At 42.2% G+C, this 24,343-nt stretch overlaps 1 protein-coding gene across 1 annotated transcript in view; it reads left to right on the forward strand.

The window, feature by feature from the left end:
* The window catches only part of nfixb (nuclear factor I/Xb), a 144,236-nt gene that overhangs the window by 17,720 nt on the left and 102,173 nt on the right, over positions 1 to 24,343 (forward strand). The window contains 1 exon segment of the mRNA XM_032538004.1: positions 15,012 to 15,543. Coding sequence (XP_032393895.1) covers positions 15,012 to 15,543 — 532 coding nt within the window.

Here is a 24,343-nt window from a genome sequence, read left to right on the forward strand (position 1 = left end):
TTCCTGGAGCCTTTATGCAGGAGGGAGTTTTTCTGTCTTGGCCTGCTCTACTCTGCTCTGTGGTTGTGTCTCCACATATGTCTCAGAGTTTAGATTGTGTAACTGCAATCAGCGCATTAGCCAGTTTGGAGGGAGGTTTCTGACCTGTCTGCGTTTGGTCTCCACCTTTTATCCCCAAGCATGCGGCGAAGGTTAACGGCGCTGCTGGTTTATCTTGATGATGATGATTCAGATGTGTTCTTCAGCATTTTACAATCTGTACATGGCACATTTACAAATACAGCAGGCAGTGGGCTTTCTCCCTCTGTGTGTGTGTGTGTGTGTGTGTGTGTGTGTGTGTGTGTGTGTGTGTGTGTGTGTGTGTGTGCGCGTGTGTGCGTGTGTCTCAGAGCCACAACAGTGCTGTTCTCCCCTTATGCCGGCTGTGGTGGTGGTGTGGTCTTGGCGCTCCGTACATCGCTGGCCACCCATGGTCATAACAACCGCCAAGAATGTGGTGCGTGGTAGCGCATTGTGACCACAGACTGGGGCTGAATATGAAGAAAATCAAATATCACAATATTGATATTTACCAAATACCTTAATCGATATTTCAACGATATTGTATAGAGTTGCTTTCACAAAATATTCACACAATGAGATTTTAGATAAATTATGTACGATTTTAATGAAAAATTCAGATTTTTATTTTTTGCTAAATGACCCTCAAGCTCATGATCCTCAAATTTTTTCCCAGTACCAATCACAAGATTTCCACCCGACAATAACAATATTTTCAAATGCCTGCATTTACAATCGGAATGAATTAAAAATAAACAAATGTTTCTCAGCAAATGTGAATGATCACATTATTATGTTCATGACATTATTCGATTGTTAATAGTGATGCATCAACTAATCAGTCAGCTGCATTTCATTGTTGCAGCTGGACCAAAGTGGACAGGGACACCAGATACATGTGCGAGGTTGTGAGATAATTAATGGGAGAAGAAATATGAAGAAAAAAAACACAATTTTGGATATAAAAATGACTCCAACCACTGTTATTTTGTGAAATGCTGGATAATTTTAAAGACTTTATTTGTGTGTGGCATTTACATGCCTTTTATTGTTGCTAGGACAGCTTAGACTTGAAAGAGAGAAGGGGAATGACAGGCAGCAGAGGGCTGCAGGTCGGATCCAAACCCACGGCCGCTGCATCGAGGACTGAGCCTCTGCAAGTGCCCGCACGTTCTAACAGGGCACCAAATATTGGATAATTTGACTGAATGAAATCCCAGTTTGGTGAAACTGCTAATAACATCTGAAACATGAAAAAAGTGCCCCAGCTAAATACTGCAAGTCACCTTAGAGCTGGGTGGTATAACCAAAAAGTTGTATCACAGTGTTTTTTTAAGATTCTGGCGGTTTAACGGGATATTACGGTATTTTCTTTCTTTTGCTTTTTATGTAGGTTTGTATGTTTTTTTCAATATCATCATGTTTACTAAAATTGATTTAGGAATTAAGGAGAATGCATGAAACCGGTACAGAATCTAAACTATTTTTATTGAGCAAACTTCAAAGTAGTAAAAGAAACAAAGCAAATGAATGGACATCCAAACAACTTTAACGTTGTTTCCCTTTTAAAACATCATAGTTGGAAGAAGTTAGGTTGCTGAGATGAACATAGCTCTGCCGTCCGCCTCCGTCGGTGTTTGAATCCAGTGTTTTAATCCAGTGTTTTAATCATGGCTTTGAACCCGTCTTTGCTCCGCTGCATGCTTGAATTGACATGTCACGGCTGAGTAACGTTAGCAAGGCTGAGTAACGTTAGCATGGCTGAGTAACATTAGCACGGCTAAGTAACATTAGCACGGCTGAGTGACGTTAGCACGGCTGAGTGACGTTAGCACGGCTGAGTGACGTTAGCACGGCTGAGTGACGTTAGCTCGGCTGAGTGACGTTAGCACGGCTGAGTGACGTTAGCACGGCTGAGTGACGTTAGCACGGCTGAGTAACATTAGCTCGGCTGAGTAACGTTAGTGCAACCAAGTAATGTTAGAGCAACGGGCAACAACAGTGGTTAAATTAGAACTTTTTAGAAACAAAAAAACTTGGGAAAAGCAGACGGCTCTTCTCTTGAGCATACGTTGTTCTGGTGTATCTCCGGTCTTTCTTCATCTTCTAACTTCACGGTGTTTTATCCTGTTAAAAAGAGTTAGTTGTGGGTTATTAATAGTGTTATAAATGTACTACCTTCAGTGAGAAGGGTACGCAGTTAACAGGGTTCCTGAACTTCTTAAAGATAATGTATTGTAATTTATGATCACGCTGTACACGGACATATAGTCTGACAGCATCTAAAAGCCTTAGAGAGTGTTAAGAATGCACATTTCATCTCTTCATGTCATGCACCTGAGTGCAGGGTGGAGACAAAGCAACATTACTCATAATCTACACAAAGCTCAAACTGTAGGAACAAGCGTGCATTTTCCCAACAATGTAACCAGTACCAATAAGTATTGAGCTGCAATGACTAATCAATTAATTCTCAACTATTAATTTAATCGCAAACTATTTTGGTAATTGATTAATCGTTTGAGTCATTTTCTTTTGAAAAAATAAATTAAATGGAAATTAGAGCTGGGCAACATATCTATATTATATTGATATTGGGATATGAGACTAGATGTCATCTTAGATTTTGGATATCATTTTATCGTAATATGGCATACGTGTTGTCTTTTCCTGGTTTAAAGGCTGTATTACAGTAAAGTGATGTCATTTCTGAACTTACCAGACTGTTGGAACTTTTTTAATATTTGCCTTTACCCACTTAGTCATTATGTCTACATTACTGAGGAATATTCATCCAAAATCTCATTGTGTACATATTTTGTGAAAGCAGCAATAGTCAACACAACAATATTGTTGCGGTATCGATATCAAGGTATTTGGTCAAAAATATTGTGATATTTGATTTTCTCCATTTTGCCTAGCCCTAATGTGAATATTTTCTAGTTTCTTCTCTCCTCTGTGACAGTAAACTGAATACACAGTAATTGAGTTGTGGACAAAACAAGACATTTGAGGATGTCCCCTTGGGCTTTGGGAAACACTGATCCACCTTCTTCACCATTTTCGGACATTTTGTACACCAAACAACTAATCGATTAATTGAGAAAATAATCGACAGATTGATCGACAATGAAAATAACCGTTAGTTGCAAACCTAGAGTATTGATTAGGGTGTAGGTGTCAGACAATCTGGAGGATGTTTAAAACTTCTTTTTGGTGCAACGACACTGGTTCATGTTCAAATGGGGCGACACACAGCAGCATTCTGCTGGAGCGCACTGCTTGTCTCGGGTCTGAAAACACAATCGTGTTGTTTCGGCTCACTTTTCTTCTTCCAGCAGTGTGTGAAAGGCTGACTTAGGCATTTCACACTTGTCTCTTTGAAAAGAGCAGTAAAGCCCTACAGCTTTGTTAGGCAGCAAGTTAACACATGAACCTGACGATGCTTTTATTTCATGCTGTGATGAAATTCTAATTCCAAATGCAAAAGGATCTTTCCATTAAAGGGGTTATGGCGTAACATCCTTCTGCTTTGAGCCTATTGATGAATCAACTTACTTGTAATTCTCTGTGATGTGTGTCAACAACGTATCAGACTGTCTACAACAAAGATAAAGTGGCACACAGAGAAGGCTATAGGCACTGGCTGCTTGTATGCTGTTATAATGATATGATATCCCCCTAAATGTTTCTGATGGGTTCATGAAAAATAAATCACCTTCTGTCAAAACCAAAATAGGAATGCAGCATCAAAGAGAATGAATTTGCTAAATGTATTTCTTTGTTGCAGGCCAGGCGCATCGTGTTTACCGATTACAGAGCTGCTTTTTACCAGGGTAGAAAATTAACACCTGCCACCAGCCAAATGCTGCTAAAAGCTGGCTGTGGTTTGGAAGTTTGTCTCCTCAACCAGCCACTCTGGCAGGCTCATGATTTGGATCTTGGTAGATTAAATTGTTAAAATCACCTGGGGTATTTTTTCACCGAGTGAGTTTAAATTGTAATATTAAATGTCCCGTATTTTTTTTGTTTAAAAGGTAAGTAGAGGTGCTATATATTTGAAAAGTATCAAAATGCTCAATCCACAGAGAAATGCACACAGTCCGTATTCAGAAAATATAGGTAGAAAGTGCTGCTACACTGCTGTTACAGTCATTCCCCGGCTGCAATGACGGTGCAGAGACTCCGGGAGTGCTGATCATGACTGCAATACATTAACTCTATACCGGATCTCAAAATGGCACCTATTCAGTTCAATGGAATTGCTTGCCTGGCACATACGCCAAAAACGTTTCCAAGCTTCCGGGTTTACTTCTGTGAAATGCGGCCCACTGAATATGTTCCTCCCGCTGGCCCTGCCCGCGAGTTCCCGCTCGGCCCAGAGACTTTACATTGTGGGGACGTCAAAAGTTTTGTAAATTGCCATTCTCGGCTCGAGGGAAGTTTTTCAAATAAAAGAAATCCATGGATTGAAAATTCAGAATAGAAAGAGTGATAACCGACTTGGTTTGCAGTTGGAGGTGTCCTGGCAACAGTTTTACAGACCAGCTCTTTTACAATGGTGGCATATGGGGAAAGTCCTTTCTGGGAAGCAGGGGGATTTTTTTTTTGCAATATGGCCAGTGGCCACTGCAAAAAATTAACAGAAAGGCTGAACGTTTTTTTTTCCTCGAGGCATACAGATAACGAGTCCCAGAAACCCTGACCAATAGGAGCAGACATGTTTTTTTTTTCAGGAAGGCCTTAAAGAGATAGGCGATAAAACGAAGCGTTTCAGACAGTGGGTAAATACAGGTATATTCAGCCAGGCAGTATGTAAAAAATAATGTGTTTTCTGAACAGTAAAGCATGTAAACATGTTCTACTAGAATCCCAAAATACACGTATGAACCTGTAAATGAGCACGATATGGGACCTTTAAGAGATAAGAACACAACATCTTAGTCCAGTCAGTAGTATCCCCCGTTACAACCGTCTCAGTCTGCACTGGCAGCAGTGTGAGCAGCGGTAGTCTGTTGGCTGGCACAGTGAGAAAACACTCAGTCATGGCGGCTGTGTGGTGCTTAGTCGGCCTGCCTGGGCATGGCCAGTCACTCAAGTGCGCACACGCGCACACACACACACACACACACACACACACACACACACACACACACACAAACACACGCGTTAGTGAGACCCAAGGCGGTTCCTTTCTTCAACAGCACATTCTTTCTAGACAGTGGCAGGCGGGCCGGGGGTTGAGACTGTGTGTTTGTGTGTGCATGCATGTGTGCAAAAGCAGGTAATGTGTGTTGTGATGCATGCAGCTACACACAGGTGAGCCTTGATTTCACAAGGAATGCACAGGCGTGACATCAGCAATATTGAGATCCATGTCAATAAGCAGCCTGAATTACCACGTGCTGCGTTAAGTTTGCGTGGATTATATGTTAGTGTGTTCCTCCAATCCTCCCTCCCTCCCTCCCTCCCTCCCTCCCTCCTCATCAATACTGTCATCTACATGCAAGAAGAGCTGCACGCCCCAACATGTCTTGTTCCTCCTCAAGCAGGAACAGATAGTTTATTAAAATCTCTATCACAAAAACAAAATAGCCTCAAGGGATTTGGTTTCTCATTGCTGTTGGAGCAGTTATAGATGACACGTTTCCTTTTGTCTTTTTTCTTTTCAGCACACAAAACCCTCAGTGTTCTCATGTGAGTTCATGTCTGCGCTGCGCAGCATGATTTGCATTACGTTACATTACATTTCATTTAGCTGACGCTTTTATCCATTTCAACTTCCAATAAGTGCATTCAACCATCAAGGTACAATCTCCAAACCAAGAATCAAGTACAAGTGCATTAACTTCAAATAAGCAAAACTACAACCAGACACATAGGTGCAACATTTCTGTTTTTAGCCATCATCTTTTTAGCTTAAGTGATTTGAAGTGCGGAAGTAATCTGTATTGATGGAACCAGGCCTCCATGTTAAAAAACAAATCAATACGTTGGTAGTTGCAGGGGGATATCCAGGAGCTCGAGAGCCAGAGGTCTGAAGGGCCTTGTTGGTTTTGCTGTGCAGCCAGGCAGTGGAGCCCCTTTGTGGGACTGGAATGTGCCGTTCGTGCCTCTTCCTCCAGGCTGGGGCCCACCCACACCCCCCCCCACACGGCTCACCCTGGGCACGTTAGCGCGCAGCCACCGCAAATTGCTTGCAGATTTTTCACACATAGTAACGTGCTGGTTTGTAAACTCAGAGAAGTACAACCAACGAAGGGCGCTGAGCTCCGTGGATGTTTACGCATCACTTACTCCCCACAGCGACAAAGAGTGTGGGCCCTTCTGAGGTTCTCCCCCCCCCCAGTCTTTAAAATGTAATCCTGTGTCTCTTCCTTTAAACCATGTCTAATTATTACCAGGAATGATTACTGTGTGTAATAACAATGGAGGGTCATGCTTCAGGCACTGTAGCATGTTCTGATTACTGAATCAAACCACCACGAGCTAGAGAAGACATGCTTTCCATGGCATCAGGAAACCCTTTGGTTAGTTTTAGATGAAACCAGAGAACACACCTGCCACTTGTGATATATAAACCTCCTAATGGCTAGTTCACAAGGTAGAAACTTGACTTTGGAGACCAGTTTTGAATAAAATATTCACACCTGGAAGAATCCAAATACCTTGTTTTAAAGATTTCACTCATTGGGGCTCGTCCTGTAGCGTCTGCGCCCCATGTAGGAGCAGCGGCCCGGGTTCAAGTCCAAGTCGTCCCCCGTCTCTCTCCTCTTTCCTGTCTTCAAGCTGTCCTTTCAACAGTGGTGGAAGGTAACTAAGTACATGTACTCAAATACTGTACTTAAGTAGAAATTTGAGGTACTTGTACTTCACTTGAGTCTTCTCTTTTCGTGCCACTTTCTACTTCTACTCCACTACATTTCAGAGAGAAATATTGTACTTTTTATTCCACTACATTAATCATTTAGCTTTAGCTACTTTACATATCAAGATTTTTACCACACTAAACACCATGTAGTTCATAAAATACAATGTTTTGTGAAAAACTATACAATATACCAGCCTACAAGTACAGTTGAAATGACTAGTCGATTAGTTGATTAACTGAACTGTTTTGATCGTTTCCAATTTCTAAAATGTATATACTTTTCCTTTTAATACTTAAGTACTTTTACTTGAGTAATATTTTTAATGCAGGACTTTTACTTGTAACAGAGTATTTTTTACAATGTGATAGTAGTACTTTTACTTAAGTAAAGGATCTGAATACTTCTTCCACCACTGCTTGTCAATTAAAGTCAATCAAATAATCCTAAAAACTCCTTACTCATTAAATGTCATGTACAAATGACTCCTACACAAGCCTCTTGCATCTTTTCCCTCTTAAGCGTATAATTGAATCGGTCCGCATCTTCTCTTTGTCTCTCCTAACCCCGTCTCCTCCGCCACCCCCCTGCCTGCTCTGGCTCTCTGACAGCGGTCCGAGCCGGGGTCAGAGGGAGCCGGGGTCAGGCTCCGTCCCCTCCAGGGTCAGGGACACTCGGCCGGGCAGGAGAGGACAGAGCCCAGTCCTGCACCAGCACAGGGCTGCGCTAATGAAGGGCCAGGCGGCTGCGAGGCCCCCGGGTCATGCAGACCACAGTTTAATTGGTCTAGTGAGATGCCGAGGTCAGCTACCACAGGGCAGAGCAGGACAAAGCAGGGCCGCGAGGCCTACTGCTGGGCATTATGGGGCAGAAAGAGGAGGAGACTTTTATCACTGGCTGAGTTTGTTGAACTTTTCTTAAGTTAAAGACATTGTTATTGTGTATGTAATCATATTAGAAAAATCCAATTCTCTGCATTCAAAAGGGTTGAAATTATTTAAATGATTTCAATGTTGGTTGGAAAAAAAACATTCAAGCCAAGGATTTATCATAACAAAAAAAAAATGTTACTGTGCCAGAGTCATGATTTTCTTGGCTAGGATTTGGACTTTAGAGCAAAGCTCACCCCTCCATTGTTTTTTTTCCCATTGTCAGACAAGGTTTCCTGAATGAAAACTAAACAGATACTTCAGACTGCTCTGTCAATTTAATCTCATACATTTTTACTTGCCCTAATTTTACATTCGCATTTCTGTAGAGATATTTACTTCGTAAGCAAGCAGGACGGTCTCCCGCGGGTTTATTAAGGCTTCATATTTATTCATCTAGTCTAGTATTTTCAAGCAACACATATGCAAACATGTAAAAAATAGAATGAGTCTATATATTGAGAGTCACACGGACCTGCAGGAGGGTTCCATACTGAAGTGGCTGGAAAACTAGATACATCTAATTCTGATTAACATTATTAGTCCTGTAAATTCAATTAGAATATTGTTTCTAGATCTGATTTAGATTTTTGTTTGATTAAACCTGTGAAAATGATTGAGCCTTTAATAATAGCGAACAATAAAATGGGATAGTTTTAAGGCTATTCATGCAAAGTAAAAAAACCAAAAAACAAATTGTAAATATTTTAAACGATAGACCCTCCTCTGTCGAAATGCAGAGGCTGTTACAGGCACACTAATGAATGTAACTGGGGGATTGTTGAGAGTAAAGAGCCTTTTCTCTCCTCACTGAAAGAGTTAATCTGAAGTTGGCAGCCAACTCCACAGGCTCGGTCAGACGTGCGGAGAATTAAAACATAAAGGACTGTAAAATCATTTCTTTTATCTTGTCATAGCCTGTTGAAATTCAGCTGCAGCAACATTTGATATTGAAAAAATGGAATGGGGCTTGAATATCAATAATTAGCAAAATATCATAACAGCACACATTTAGGCCCATTTACGTATATTTAGGTTTATTTATTTTAAATAAGGCACACAATTTGATTTTTCTCTTCTTTTTTTGGGGGGGGGGTACGAAAACAAATCGGATTTAGAGAATAAAGGTCCAGGATTTATTTCATATTTTCATCAGCAGCTGGCATAATCCGGCTCATTCAGGGCCTCATTGGAAAAACATTCATTCATATACTCGACCCAGACAAAATGTTCACTTCCATATTTCCATGTGTTTCGGGTCTCCTCTCTCCGTGATGATTGACGTCGGGTTTTAGGAACGTTGTAGCACAAATGTGTCGCGGGAATGCCAGCCCGTCTTTTTTTTCAACCTTTTTTCATTTCCATGTTATTCCTGGCTGGCAGACTCTGTCGATGATGTTTTAGGCTACACTATTTTTTCAAGTAGTCATATTTCAAGTGCCCTGTGAGGAGAGAACGACAGGGAGAAAAAGAAGTGATGGCGCATTGTTAATTGTTTTGGCTGAGGGTTTCGACGTATTAACGGAGACTGGACATTTGAGGGAATTAGCCAAAGAAACATGTTGGTGAGAAATAATATTATATCGGTCAATTAGAGAAACTCACGCAGGAATAGTTTTCTTCTATTTTTAGGCCTGAAATGTGACCCATGACGCGTCACGTGCAGTCTTGGTCACAGCAGTTAATTACTATTTTTTGGGGACCTTTAAGGTGAAGAGATAAAACACCGGAAATGGGAACTGATATTCGCGCCTCTTTCATGGCTGTAAAAATATCAGGAAGAAAACACCCACTGCAGCTTCGACTGCTAATTAATAATAAACCCGAACGTGAGCCAAAGGCCACGCGCGTTTGGCCTTAATTTAATTTCCAGGTAAGGAGATTAACCGAGACACACCTTCCATAATGGGTTTATGTCGTTTCGATAACCTAAATAAAATAGGCGTAGGCCTAGGTACATTTCAATACTGAGCATTATACAGACCCAGTGTGGCGTAGCTGATAGCGGAGACATGCAAAGCTAACGGTAGAGCTCACCCACCGAGGAGACTTTGAATGACGGGTTTTCTCCCTCCAGATTTGGCAGTAGGGAAGTATCTGCATAACAGCTATTCCTGGATGTATTCCTTTTTCAGCCCATGGAAGGCAAATAGTATAGCTAAGTAAAATGACTTGAACCCCCCCTGGTAGTCAAATTCCAGTGACATTTGAATGGTGTTTTATTTGCATCTTGGCAGGGTCACCCAGAAAGACTTAATTTTTACTGAAAAGCAGACTCACAGGAAGCACATTCAAGTGCCAGTTAAGTTTCAGGATTTCTTTTTTTTTTTTTCGAATTGCAGGTGGTGATGGGAGCAGAAAATGTTTTTAACTCGGATGCCATATTTCTCTCTGTCTCTCACACACACACACACACACACACACACACACACACACAATGCTATGTGTGAATCCCTTGGCTTCCTTTGTTGCTTTATCTAACCATGGTCAATGGCACACAAGGCGAGCAGGATGAATGTGGAGGTGTGTTGTCCTCCATCGTGCTAACAGATGATGAGTGAGAGTCTTTGTTTCAGTAGGCTGATGGCTGGAAGATGAAGCTGCGTGCGATGCGAGCGGAGGTCCTGATGTTTATCAGTGAGAAATGGCGTTGGTATTGGGTTTGAGTGCCTCTACCTTTTGTTTGCACAATGCAATGTTGCTCTGGTTAAATGAGAATGCCAGCCACCTCTGGCATTATTCAGAGATTAACACTTCTGTTATGAGCTGGCAGAATCTGGCCTTTTTTGAGCAATGCGACTGCACCGAGTCATTTTCTTTGAACAGGGAGAGACATTTATGAATTCCAATTTGTGAACACGGCTCAAATATTGACTTTACAGCTGGAGCTAACAATAATTTCCATTGTCGGTTAATCTGGCGATTACTGTCGTGATTAATCATTTTGTCTTTAAATTGCCAGACAGCTGTGGAAAATGACTTTTGATTTTCCAGAGCCCAAGGTGACGTATTTGAATTTTTTGGTCTGACCCCGAGTCCAAAACTTAAAATACTCAGTTTAGTATCATCTAGGGCTGTCCCAGATATTTCACAGCTTTATTCATGACGTTAACCTTTAAGTAGACACATTTTTGTTGCATGTCTATTCATTCTGTTCAAATCCAGTGTTTCTGCGCAGTTGCAGATATAAGGCTACAGTATTATTATCAGTAATTTGCTATTTGTAGAATTATGCTGTGGCTGCGTATTGTTTCCGACTTGTGCGATCCAAACTAGAGCTGGGCAATATGGGAAAAATCAAATATCACAATATTTTTGACAAAATGCCTCAATGTCGATATTGTGGCGATATTGTAGTGTGACTGTTGATAATTTCACAAAATATTAACACAATGAGTTTTGATAAATAATCACTAATAATGTGGATACAATGGCTAAGTGGGTAAAGGAACATAATAGAAGATTTATAACAGTCTAGTAGGTTCAAAAAATGACATCACGTTACTGTAATGCAGCCTCTAAAACCAGGAAAAGACAACTCGTGTCATATCACGATATTATGATATCCAAAATCAAAGCCAATATCTAGTCTCATATCAATGTCGATATAATATCGATACATTGCCCAGACCTTATCCAAACATTTTCCCATAACTCCAGTGTGTTCTGTTCTGTAAAGCATTGTTTAACATAATGTTGCTGTAAGCCTTACGCCGCGTTTATTATTCATTATATCATTATTTTATGGCCTTATTTGCCTGCTGCCTACATGTTTTTAGATTGACAAAAGCGACGAGTTCTATAATTGCAGAAAGTTGATGTAATAAGAAACTCATTTAAGACCCTTTTTTTTCATTTTGATAAATTATTTTTTTTTTAAAATTAATTTCTTAAAACCTCAGAGCTTTGAATGTAAAAAAAAAAAAATCCATTCAGTACAGCCCTAGAATCATACATGGCAAAGGAAAGCATCACATCTGCGTTATAGGTATTTTAGCTTAAAAACGACAAAGGATTAGTCGATAATCCAAATAGTTGCAGGTTCATTTCTGTATATTGACTAATGGATTAAGTGACTATTAATTGTTTATATTTTAATTTTTTTTTTTATTAATGTTTAATATGTGTGTGTATGTTCGCACCATTGACCAAGGTGAATTCCACATAGGTGTAACTCCTTGTGGCAATAAGCCCTTTTCTGATTCTAATCGTTTCAGCTGTGCACACGGTCCTAGGTGTCCTAGGTGATGTTGCTTGGGATTGTTGCCTTGGTTTCTAGGATTGGCTTCTGGCATTGGCAGAGCACATGAACTAGGGCTGCATTGGACGGAAGGATCATTTTTGTATCATTGGTCTCATTTTCAATGAAAAATGTAAATGATTATGGTGTTATTTTTAAAGCGAGGGTCTGTACCAAACAGATATATTCTTTAGTCTGTAGGAAAGGATCTGTAGGCCGGCCCGTCTCTGCAGCGCCACAATACATCATTCAGAATGGTTTGACACAAATTTTGCATCTAACAAGTATTTCCCCCTGCGATTTGGATATTGCACTAGTCAATATTGCATTTTTGATAAAATTGCGATGAATTGTGCAGCTCTCTCGCATATGATTTCTGTATTTGGCGAAATTGTCCTCTTTTTGTTCGGAGTCCCAATCCTCAGGTCCCAGAGTGTGTGTGTTTGCGCAGCCTTCAGACTCGCTGTCTGCGGAGCAGGTGCAGCCCTGAATGACGTGCTATCGCGATGAGGCAACATGGCAGCCGTCGCCACTCACAGACCCAACGCCAAATCCTCCCGGGAGTTCAGAAAGGAAGGCGCAGAGCAAATTTGGGATTTGGGGAGTTTTGTTGGAGACGTTACACTTAACACTCCAGCTGACCATTTACCTGCTGCTTTCAGTGCTGCTCCATACAGCTGAGGCAAATTCACTTTCCCCTGCCTGCCTGCCGCCTTCCCCTTGAAATTCTGTAACCATTTCAGTATTCTGCCTCTAAATCATCCCATCATTGATTTGTGTATGTACGCATGTGTGTGTGTGTAGTCGGAGGAGTGTGGCTGCCTGGGTTTGTTTCTCCCTCTTTGTTTGCTGTGGTAAACCCATGAGCAGCTGCCGGTGGTGGGGTCTGGAGGGATTCTGAAGCTGTGTGTCCTCGCTTTGCCATCCTCTGCCAAGGTGGCATTATGCAAGCAGAGCGAGGGGTAGAGAGAGACAGAAGAGCGCAGAGGAGGGCGGGAGTTTGTGTGGGGGTGGAGGGGGGTGAGGGAGACGAGGTGATGGCGGCCATAGTAAAGATGGAGGCAGGCTGAAGGCTGCGGCGATTGGTGCGGGAGAAGACTTGCTCCCTTGAACTTTGCCTCCGTGTCAGAGTGGAACTTGTCGATTTGGCAAATTGTGCAGCGTTGGAAAAGGCTGCGCGCTCTCTTACACTCCCACCTGCTCTCTCTCTCTCTCTCTCCTGCGCGCTCTCCCTCTCATTGCCACTACACCCCCCTCCCCACCCTCTCCTCTTTCTCTCTTCCCTCCCTTTCAGCTCTTGAAGCTAACGCATTGGCTGGGCTACAGGCGTCTTGTTGCCAAATAGGTGGGCCCTACTCGCGCTGGCAAAAGCTCAAGCAATGGTTAGGGAAACAACGCGGAGAGGACGAGAGACGGCGAGCGAGAAACAGAGAGTGGAAGAGAGAGAGTTGGAGAGAAAAGGGGAAAAAAGAAGCAGCACTCAGCTTTGCCAGCGGTCGTATGCGCTCGTCCAACATTGATTCGGCTCTCTATTTCTTTTTTTCTCTATTCTGTGCTCTGCTCTCCCTGGCCCCCCCCATCTGTGTGTGTGTGTGTGTATATGTGTGTGTGTGTGTGTGTGTCTTGCGCCGGGCCCAGGGATCAGAACAGACACCACCACCACTTACACTTCTTTGCCAAGGATTTTTTTTTCTTTTTTTGTTTTCTTCAAGGTTCATTGTTTAAATTTTTTTTTTTAATTTTTGGAAAGCACAAAGGACTGTATTATTTTAAGTTTTTCTAACGGTGCAAAACTGTGAACCTTTCTATTTTTACTTGGCAATTTTTGTTGCTACAAGTTTTTAATCTGTCTTTTTGTCATTTTTGGCTTTTGTGTAATGATTTGCTGGCCGTGGTCTGGCTCTAGTGAATTTTCTCCTTCCTAAAATTTTGGGGTTTTGGTTTTTAAACTTTGGCCCACTGTTTTTAGTGAGCAGCATATTCTGATAAATTCTAATTTAAAAAAAAAAAAAAAATTTAAAACCCCCCCCTCCCCCATCTACTAATTCTCTACACCCTGCCAAACCAGTGCTTGCTTTACATTTTGGAGCGCGGGAGGAAAAAAAAAAAACTGGTGCAAGAGATTTTTTTTTTTTCACTTTAAACGCTGTGCCAAATTTATGATGAGAGTGCAAAATGGTAACTACCAGGCCGTCTGTCTTCCTCTAGCAGTGTGGTTTTCTGTGGTGATTTCTGTCTGCTTTCAGTTTGTTGTGGAAATGTGAGTCTGGTTGGAGCTCCCTTGCATGGTAGCAGAGATAGGAAATGGTATGGCTGATCTTTTAGCTGCACATTTCAACAGTGGTCTTGTGGCGGCAAAGCTTGGCGGTGGTGAGCGACCGGTGTGTGGCAACCCTGGCACAGGAACGCTGTGGCGAGATCTGGGCTTTGTCGCCCAGAGATATGTAGTGAAGGTATTATGGTACAGCAGAATAACTTTTCTTTTCACAGCAGAAAGCTGGGAGCGCGACTTGGCTCAGCTTTTCAGCTGCTGTTGGATTGCTATTCATGTATTTTATATCTGTTGTCTTGTTTTTGCTGTTCATTTATGAAAAGGAGGCTTTGCATTATACCTTTGCATTTTACAGTTAAGATGAATTTTCTGGTTTATTGCTGCATATTTGTTTATATTTTATGTGATTGGTAAATATTTATTTGACTAAATATTTTAGTAAACTGTAATTCGATTTTAAATTCCCTCTAGTTACAATAATTTAAATTTTAACAATATAATCACTTTTTTACCCTGCTGCCTCTTTTTCATTTAAAATTGTCTAATTTGTTTACCAGCTTTTATTATTCATTTTCTTTAAGATTTGCATGCTGCAAGCCCTTTCTGTCCAGCCTCCTAACACCTTGTCTCTCTGTCGTCAGGATGAATTTCATCCCTTCATTGAGGCCCTCCTCCCCCATGTCCGTGCCTTCTCCTACACCTGGTTCAACCTGCAGGCTCGCAAGCGCAAGTACTTCAAGAAGCACGAGAAGAGGATGACCAAGGACGAAGAGCGCGCGGTGAAGGACGAGCTGCTGGGCGAGAAGCCGGAGATCAAGCAGAAGTGGGCCTCGCGCCTGCTGGCCAAGCTCCGCAAGGACATCCGGCCCGAGTTCCGCGAGGACTTTGTGCTTACCATCACGGGGAAGAAGGCGCCCTGCTGCGTGCTGTCCAACCCCGACCAGAAGGGCAAGATCCGCCGCATCGACTGCCTCCGCCAGGCCGACAAGGTGTGGCGGCTGGACCTGGTCATGGTCATCCTGTTCAAGGGCAGCCCCCTGGAGAGCACGGACGGCGAGCGGCTGGTCAAGTCGCCCCAGTGCTCCAACCACGGCCTGTGTGTCCAGCCGCACCACATCGGAGTGACCGTCAAGGAGCTGGACCTTTACCTGGCCTACTTCGTCCACACACCAGGTATGTGTTGTTACTGTGGTCACCACCACACACACACACACACACACACACACACCAACACACCACACACCACACACACACACACACACACACACACACACACACACACACACACACACACACACACATATATGTGATACTATTAGGGGTGTAACCATACAATATTGTGGATAAAATCGATCTATCAACAACAATCCAATGTTATTGATGCAAAATGAAGATATCCATACATATTGTCATCTTTAAGATGCGCCTTTATTTTGAAATTCCAACTTTTATTTTTTTATTCTGTTTATTAAAAAGAGTAGTTTGTTTTTCATTTCAATGACTGGAGATGCTTAGAAATGAAATGGACTAATCATTTTTCAGTTGCTTTTTGTAAATATATATATATAAATGTAACTGATATTGTCCCGTATTGGTCGCAGGCACCTCAATTGAAGGGAATCGAAGTCGTACCGTGATACCAGTAAACACTGTATCGTGTCGATTTAATATCGTGTTGGGGTACAACGGGTGATTTACACCCCTATTGTCATGCGAGTCACAAATTAGACCCTGCCCCTCATTATGTACACAGCTGAGCCAATGCCAGGCTTTGATAAACCCCGTCAGGACTAAGATAACTTGACATTTAAAGGGACAGTCTGTGCAACATAATCTTCAAAACAAATGTGTGTCAGATAGATGTTTCTATCTGGTCTAAGAGATTCTGAGAATTTGACAGTCAGGCTTAAAACCTATGTTTACCTAGAGATATGTTTGCGTTGGTACATTTGTTCAAGTATTTGTGGGCAAATTTGTCTAAATCCAAACGTGCATGTTTCCCTGTGCCATGTGTAAACAAAAGCATCTGCAAACGGGTGTGGGTGTGTGTCCGTGTGGGGGTGTGGAGGTGTGTCTGTAATCCATGTGTATGTTATTGTGAGATTGGTGTGTGTGTGTGTGTGTGTGTGTGTGTGTGTGTGTGTGTGTGGTGTTCTGGAGAGTACAGTGACAGCTGGCCCAGTCCCAGGTAGCTTAGGAGGCAGCGAGAGTCTGTCTGCAGCGTCAGCCGCCTCACTCGGCCTTACGCCACTCTGCACACACGCAAAAGTGGACACACTCACATGCTGACACATACAGGGGTTGAGACTTTTTTTGTTTATGGCAACGTGGCTCTGTCTCTTGTTGATTAATACCATTTTTTTTATTTCATTTCTCCATACTCGGGACATGCGGTTCCTGCTGTGACTATGTAGTTATAATCGCTTTGTTAAAAAATATTTTAACGTACTGTCTCCAAACCTCTAAAGGCAACTTGTGAAATGTAATAGTGGGAATATTTTGTTTTTTTTTGCTTAATTTAACAAGGATTCTTTTGTCTTCCTAAATAGCAATACTAAAATGTGAATGCTAAATTTACATATATTATAAACTACTATAATTATAAACTTTAATGCTTTTGCAATAACAAGGAAAGGCATACTTCTTTGTAAGTGTAAAACCATATGATTATGTTTTGTAAGTCATTTTAAGCAATTTAAATTCTCAATTAATTCCCGCCTGGTATCCCTGCCGTGGTCATGGGAGAACAGAGCTTATCCACTTTCTCAGCAGCACATTTAAATCATTAACAGCGTTACATTTTTTGGAGGTGTGCAGATGTCATGCGATTCTAGATATGAGGCTAGATATCGGCTTAAATTGTAGATATCATGATATGACACAGGTGTCTTTTCCTGGTTTTAAAGGCTGCATTACAGTAAAGTGATTCTGAACTTACCAGACTGTACTAGCTGTATCCACATTATTGATGATTAGTTATCAAAAGTCTCATGGTGTAAATATTTTTTGTTAAAGCCCCAATTTTCAAAAGATCTATACCGAGGTATTTATTCAACAATATTTTAATATTAGGTTTTCTGCACATCGCCCAGCTCTACCTATATGTGACTTATTTGTGTTTTGATGTGTTTATAATTGAAGCCCAGCTGTACCACAAAAACTCCAAATGATGTGTGACTGTGACTACGCTATCTGTTTCCAGGATTCAGGTGTTTGCAGGTGGAGTCAGTCAGGTGTTTCCTTTTCCCCTCCCGTAACTAGTCTCCCGGGGTCTCTCCAGGAAAGGGCTCCCTTACCACAGGCATACAGTTACAGGACCTTAATTCTTCTCGTTGGCAGGGAGGGGCAGCGCTCCTCTGTGACAGAGTACCCCATGCCAGGCTCCTTTCAGCCCAGTGTGTAACTCTGCTTGAGTTTGCGGGGCCTCTGTGAGCGCCTCTTCCTGTTCCACAATGTGCCGTGGCGAACCGCGGCTCAGATTAGCTCCCAGCGCAGCCTGGTGCCCCTCTGGAGCAAAGCCTTTCTTTTTTACTCCGTGCCAGAATCCAGCAGCCACTCACCCCTCATGTGAACACTCAATCGCCTTCATCTTGCTGATTTGTGTGCGGTAACACATCACGTTTGTATATTTTTGTATACATATGAGCATTCTTATATAAATCACTTTCAGATGTGTTGTCCAGTTAAGAGAACAACATTCCATTTATTGGCTACAACAATGTGTTAAAACTGGAGAAAGGCTTGTGCAACATCATGAATGAAGTAGTGGCAATTTTTTTTTGTGTCTTTACTGCTTGCTTAAAAAGCCGACCTGCTGTGGGAGGGAGAAGGTTTGTGATCGTGCGCAGCTTTTTTTCCCCACAGCACCCTGTCATGCAGTCTGCGCAGCACCTTGCACATACAACTAGAATGGAACAGAGGCAACATTAGCAAAAAGCTAAAAACAAAAAAACATCCTCTTGTATAAACTGGAGTTGCTCTGTTTTCCAGGAGGCTGTCTGGGGTTAACCAGAGTTTACAGAAGGACAGGCAGACAGTGGCTCCATTCTACCCGTTGGGGTGGCAACGTTACAGTTTTATTCTTAGCTCCCCATTCCAGGGTGTCTGTGTCTTGCGGAAGCTATCAGTTGCCAGGGCCTGATGATTGGACCGCAGCCGTGTCACCGGACTGTCTTCCGCCGCGGTGTTTTTCAACTCTCTTGTCCTTCTGATGTCACTGTCGCCAGCTGCGGGGGGGGGGCTCTGCTTTCAAGCGGCGTGATTGACAGGACAGGAGATCCACCGCGTCTAACCCCCTCCTCTGTTTCTGCTTCCCTCCAGTACAGTATGTGTCTCTGCTTTGGTCCAATTATAGACTTGGGCCCTTCCAGGCGGGGCAGTGAGAGCTGGGACAGATCACAGCCGCTGCACTCCGACCTGCCCTGCTGCTCTGCAGCTGCAAAGCAAGGTTCCACTAGCAAAATGTGCTTTTTGACAAATACCTGGCTGCTGACACACACCTGCACACACACATACACAGATCATGATATAATAATTGTCGTGGACTCATGGGAGTCAACCCCAAAAGTGTTTCCTTTTCATTGCACTTATTGCGCTGCATCTGATGATGATAACGATAATGGTTCAGGGATGTGGAGGAAGCAAAGCAGAGACAGAAGGGGGGGAGATCTGATCTCATCTTTGATCGCAGGTCGGTAGAAACCAAAGTCAGGCTCGCCAGTTGGACGCTGTGGGCCTTCCTCCACCTAGACTCTGGCTCTGTTCATGTGTTTTTTTTTGTTTTTTTGTTTTTTTTGTTTTTTTTTCTGCGTTGCGTTCCATATTTGTCGATCTGACGAAGCCGCACGGTTTCAGGATTAGTCATGCTGGAGCCGCCTCCGTACAGCTTTCATCACTTGCGCTGTTAGAATAGATGTTTTCGGAGACTGCAGCCTCCATGTCTGTTCTCTGCGCTGGAGACAGACGGACCAGAGAGGGACCAGAGAGAGGCCTGGGCCAGGCCCTAAAGCCAACTGTGTCTGTGTGCGCCAGACTGCAGCGTATCTCTACGGTTCCACTGCGAACCGAAGATGTTCATTTACCCATCAGCGTGTGTCTGTGCGTGGTCCCGACATTACAAATGGCCAAGAGAATATCTTTTAATAGTGGCGAACAAAGAGGAGAATGGACAGGGAGACACCGAGACACTTAACGCCTCTCTAATCCATAAATCACATCTTATCTGCCTTGCACAATATCCTGAGCTTGAAAGGGAGGTAACGTTATCAGATGCAGTGACATAATGAAGAGGAGACTAAACAGGACTGAGCAGGATTTGTTTGTTTTTTACACACTAAGGGATATATATGTGTGGTGGCTATACATTATGCAGGTTTTAACAGAATATGTGCTATAAGATTACACCAATCCTCCGACACACACAAGGTTATGTTGTCCTGTCAGCTGTTGAGTGTTTTGCAGAACGAGAATTGACGGAATCATAATTATTAAATGAGTCCCTTCTTTTCCTTGGCTGAGCGTGAACAGAATAGTGCTCCAGCGCTCTGGCACTGGTCCGTAACCCGGGCCGACAGAGAAACAGAGTGTCGGCGCCGAGGGAGCCTCATTCATCTGGTGTGAAATGCTCTGCTGGTCGGACACTTTCAACGGAAACTTTCTTACGCTTTGTTGTCATTTGAAATAATGGGACCAATAAAGTTCGAGCGCCGGCGAGCCACTCTCACGACAGCGTCGGTGACACTAAGGTGTGTGTGTGTGTGTGTGTGTGTGTGTGTGTGTGTGTGTGTGTGTGTGTGTGTGTGCGCGTGCGTGTCATAAATCAATGAAAAGATTAGCGTCGACACTCTTTATTTTTAACCAACGTCTCCCAACTTTCCATTCCTCAATCGAGCAGCTCTACGGGGTTGGTAGCAGGCCAACCGGCTTCATATTCACTGTAATTATCCAGTTTAGTGAATAATACCGGAAAAGATACACAAAAGACTGAGTATATGATTGAATTAAGTCTAATTTGAAACAAAGGTCAGGTCTAAGCTGATAGGTCTTTGCAAATAGAAAAATTCCTTTTACCAGAGAGTGCCTGTTGTGGATTAGCTTTATTTCCTAATTTCACTGTACAGTGATTTTTAATTATTTGTGTAATTAAGGTTAATAAATAAATTGTTATGGTGTCTCTTTAGCAATTCAACAGCTCAGTTCACTTTTTATCCTTATTGCTTAAGAAATGGTAGCTGAGATTTAACAAACAGAAATGTATTTATTTCTCACTAAATTTAAATGACCTAATTATAGGCATTAAACAACGTTAATGAATGTAGTAAACACATGCGATTAAATGAATTGGATTAATATCTATTGAGCAATTACTGCATTTTATTTGATGGATTTTTCTCCTCTTTTTCTCCTTTTTTTTCTTCTTTTTTTTTTTTTAAAAGAACAGCTGCAAAATAGGAGTACATGTCCGTCTAGTTTCTTTGTGTTTTTATTTCTGGTCTCTAACACTGTCTCGTTTCAGTGTGTGAATTTGCATGACCAGTCCTCTGTTTCTCTGTACATGAGCCAGGCCTGAGATCTGTCTGTCCCCTAAAAACATACGTATCTCGGCGCAGGAGGGGCGGCTTGGCTTCTCAGCCGCCCGAGCCCAGGGGCAAAGAGCAGCAGGAGGAGAGAGGAGAGGTGAAGGCAGCGGAGGAGGAGAGGAGAGAGAAAGGAAAGCGTCTTTTTCTGGGCCGGTTCCCAGCAACCAGATTCTGATCCGTCCGCGTCGCGCCTTGTTCCCTCGGTCCAGTGGAGCAGAGCACGGGGACACTGCCCTGTAATTGGGACGGCTCTTTTCCATACGGAAAACGGGAGCGGAAGACCGCGCCGCCGCCGAGCACAGTTCCCACCGTCTCTGCGTGGATTTTTTTTCATTTTTCTTTCAAACCATCTCAAATTTCAAAAATTAGCAATTATACGCAAACAAAATCCTCTTACATAAAAAATACTAGATAAAATCCTTGAAATGAACACTAATAATGAATAGATGAATAAATATCTCCCTCTAATTTTTTTATTCATTCTCTCATTAAATGGTAATAAATGTCAGTCACTGCTGTGAGGGTGATATTGAGCACCGATATAAAGTTAAAAGAGAAGCATACAGTAGAATAAAGATGATGCAAAATGCCATGCTGAAAACAAAGAGAGAGGGAGGGCACATATTCAGGCTAGTGGGGTTGGTTGGCAGCATTTGGCACCCAAAGCTGCAGCTCTGTTTAGAAGGTGCCAGCTTTTCAAACCGACACAGTCTCTGCCAACTTCTCTCCTTCTGATCCTTTTCTTTCTCTCATTTTAACACCCCCCCCCCCCATATCCTTCTTTTTGCTTAACGCTTTCCCCCCTCCTGCGCGTCCAGTTTTGCCCCTAAAACCTCTCCTATGGATGCTTTTACATTTTTTTTTATTTTTTACAGCGGGTTGCTAGAAAAAAAACGATCATGCCATTCAAATTTAGTCTTATTTTATGGAGATGTCGGCGCGTCGATTAAAATGGCTATCGTGTAACTAGATGTAATCTTTTTTTTATAAATATAATTTCTTCCTTCCTTAAATATTTTCCACCGGCTTTTAGCAGAGCGAATATTGTTACTCGGTGTGATGGTACTGCTGTGGTTCAGGTCCAAAACAAAATGGAGGATAAAGCGCTGCTCCTCACCAATCAGAGGAGAGAATGAGTCCACATGTAGGGGAAAAAATTCAACGATGCTGAAGGATTTCTCTTTTTTTCCATGCAAATCTAATTTGCCTGCATTTTTTTTTGCTAATTGTCTTCAGGTGTCTTAATAGATGTGCTTTTTTTTTTTTTTTTTTTTTTTTTTTTTATAAAGGGCCGAGCAGGAAAAGGGTAGTCAGGAGGATTAAGGACTGATGGCCTTAGAGGAAATGAAGAACATGCATTGTACAATCATTTGGGGCCCTTCGGAGACACGAACGAGGTGGCGTGAGTGATTGGAGAAAGCGTTAAACGTTGGGTGTGGGGGTGGATGGAATTACTCAATAATGATCAGAAAATTAGAGCCATTATTGAGGGAGAGTAAACAGGCCTCTCCAAGTGTGAAAGGCCCCTATTCAGACAGGACCAGGAGCAGGACTCCTTTCTTCCTTTCACGGATCCACCCATGGCCTCGAGAGCCCCGCTTTTGTTCCCTGAAATAACAGAGTGAATATATGGGGTCGCAGGGGTGGGTGTCCTTCTTCCCAGAGCGTAGCATAAAATGCAATAAAGCTACTGACTGTAAGTTACACCCCATATCTATCCTACTTTTTTTATTTTTGCATTATTTTCCCACTTTTTTAATGGCACGTTTTAGCTTTTCTGGCTCTCCACACTTGCCGTTTTAAATCAGACTTAACTTGCCTTGTCTTGTACTTCAATGCATCAGTGTCATGAAGCCCAGATATTTTGGCAGCCTGTGTTTTAGGGTTTCCACGTGTCTACAAGTGCACCTGGGTGTCTCCTCTCCATTATCGTCACTTAGAAACCAACACGTCGACTTCCGCTGCATCCTCGAGAGTCAATAGTCAGGGGAAGGCGGGTGTAAACTAGGCGCTAATGCGGCACTTCCGCGTTTGTCAGCACAAATGTTCTAATTAAATGGAATGGATAAATAAATAAACTCCTCGCCATGTCTCTGAGCAGCTGAACTGCAAATGCGCCGCGCAGACGGGGACAAAGAAACCAAGGGAGGGATTTACACTTTGAACAAGCCGTCGGAGAGAATAAAGGAGACTTTGTTTCAGGTTTTTTCTCTCTCATCACTTTTAAGCACAACATTTGCAGCTCTGCACTTAGATTATGAAGATTTGAAGATAATAATACCATAATTCTGTTTTCTGTAGCAGTTTTAAATAACTGCAGTTAAGTCTTTTATGCGAGTCCAGAATTTTAGATTCAGCAATTTTTGTGCTCTATTTTCTATTTTTTTTTTTCCATCTATCACAGCAGATTTGGTCTTTTCTCAGCAACATACCTTCACTCGTCTCAATCTCATATTTCTAAGTAATAGTTTGCCCTTCTTCACTCAGGTCTCGCTCTCTCATCCATCCTCCGAGGACACTCTCCACGGCAGGGCTCCGTCCAGCTCTGGGCTCCTGCTCAAAAAAAAAATAATCACCTGACACGTTCACTCACTTTCTCCGTCTGTTTTGCTTTTCATATAGACAACCAGGTCCATTTCACAAGCCTCGTTTTTGGAAGGTAACATTCTCATTATACCCGTCAACTGTCAGCGCTCAACTCTCTCGTCTATAATTTCAGGCTCATTTGAATTCTTATTGGCAGCTTCGATGCATACATTTCATAAAAAGAGAGCAAAACAACAGTTTTTTTCCTCTCTCCCGGATGAGCAATAGAAATATGGAAGAGATCACGGGGAGAGAAGTTTATGAAATTGCATTGTTTGTCTGGGAATAACACATGTCCAAATATAGTTTTATACATTTTATATGTTTACGTCCTTTAAAACAAGTTGTGTCGACTTTAAAACCTCACATAAACAACACGGAGCTCTCATGCTGTATCTGTGCCTTGGGATAGCTGTCCGTTTTCCCCACCATTACAAGACTTCACCAATGAATGTAAAATCCAGAAGCATCAAAACTAACTAAATGTCCTTTCACAGATCTAAGGATTCGAGTTGGTCCCCAGTGGACTTTTTTTTGACCAACTTTTGTCGTAGTTTTTTGAGTGTTATTAATTTCTTATCTGCTCTAGCTTTTTACACATTTTTGAAACTCACATGGTAATAATAAACAATGGTCCAAAATTATGTGAAATGTAATTTTTTGTTTTTTATTAAAAACAACAACAAATTAAACATTTTCTTGAGAAAGGACACCTAAACCACCCGCGTTTTACAAACCTAGGGAAAACATTGGCTGTCTAGAAAGTCAGAGGAATAGAGTTGCCATGTCCACGTAGTTTTTTTTTTTTT

Source organism: Etheostoma spectabile, chromosome 15, assembly GCF_008692095.1.
Source record: "Etheostoma spectabile isolate EspeVRDwgs_2016 chromosome 15, UIUC_Espe_1.0, whole genome shotgun sequence".
Classification (NCBI taxonomy): domain Eukaryota; kingdom Metazoa; phylum Chordata; class Actinopteri; order Perciformes; family Percidae; genus Etheostoma; species Etheostoma spectabile.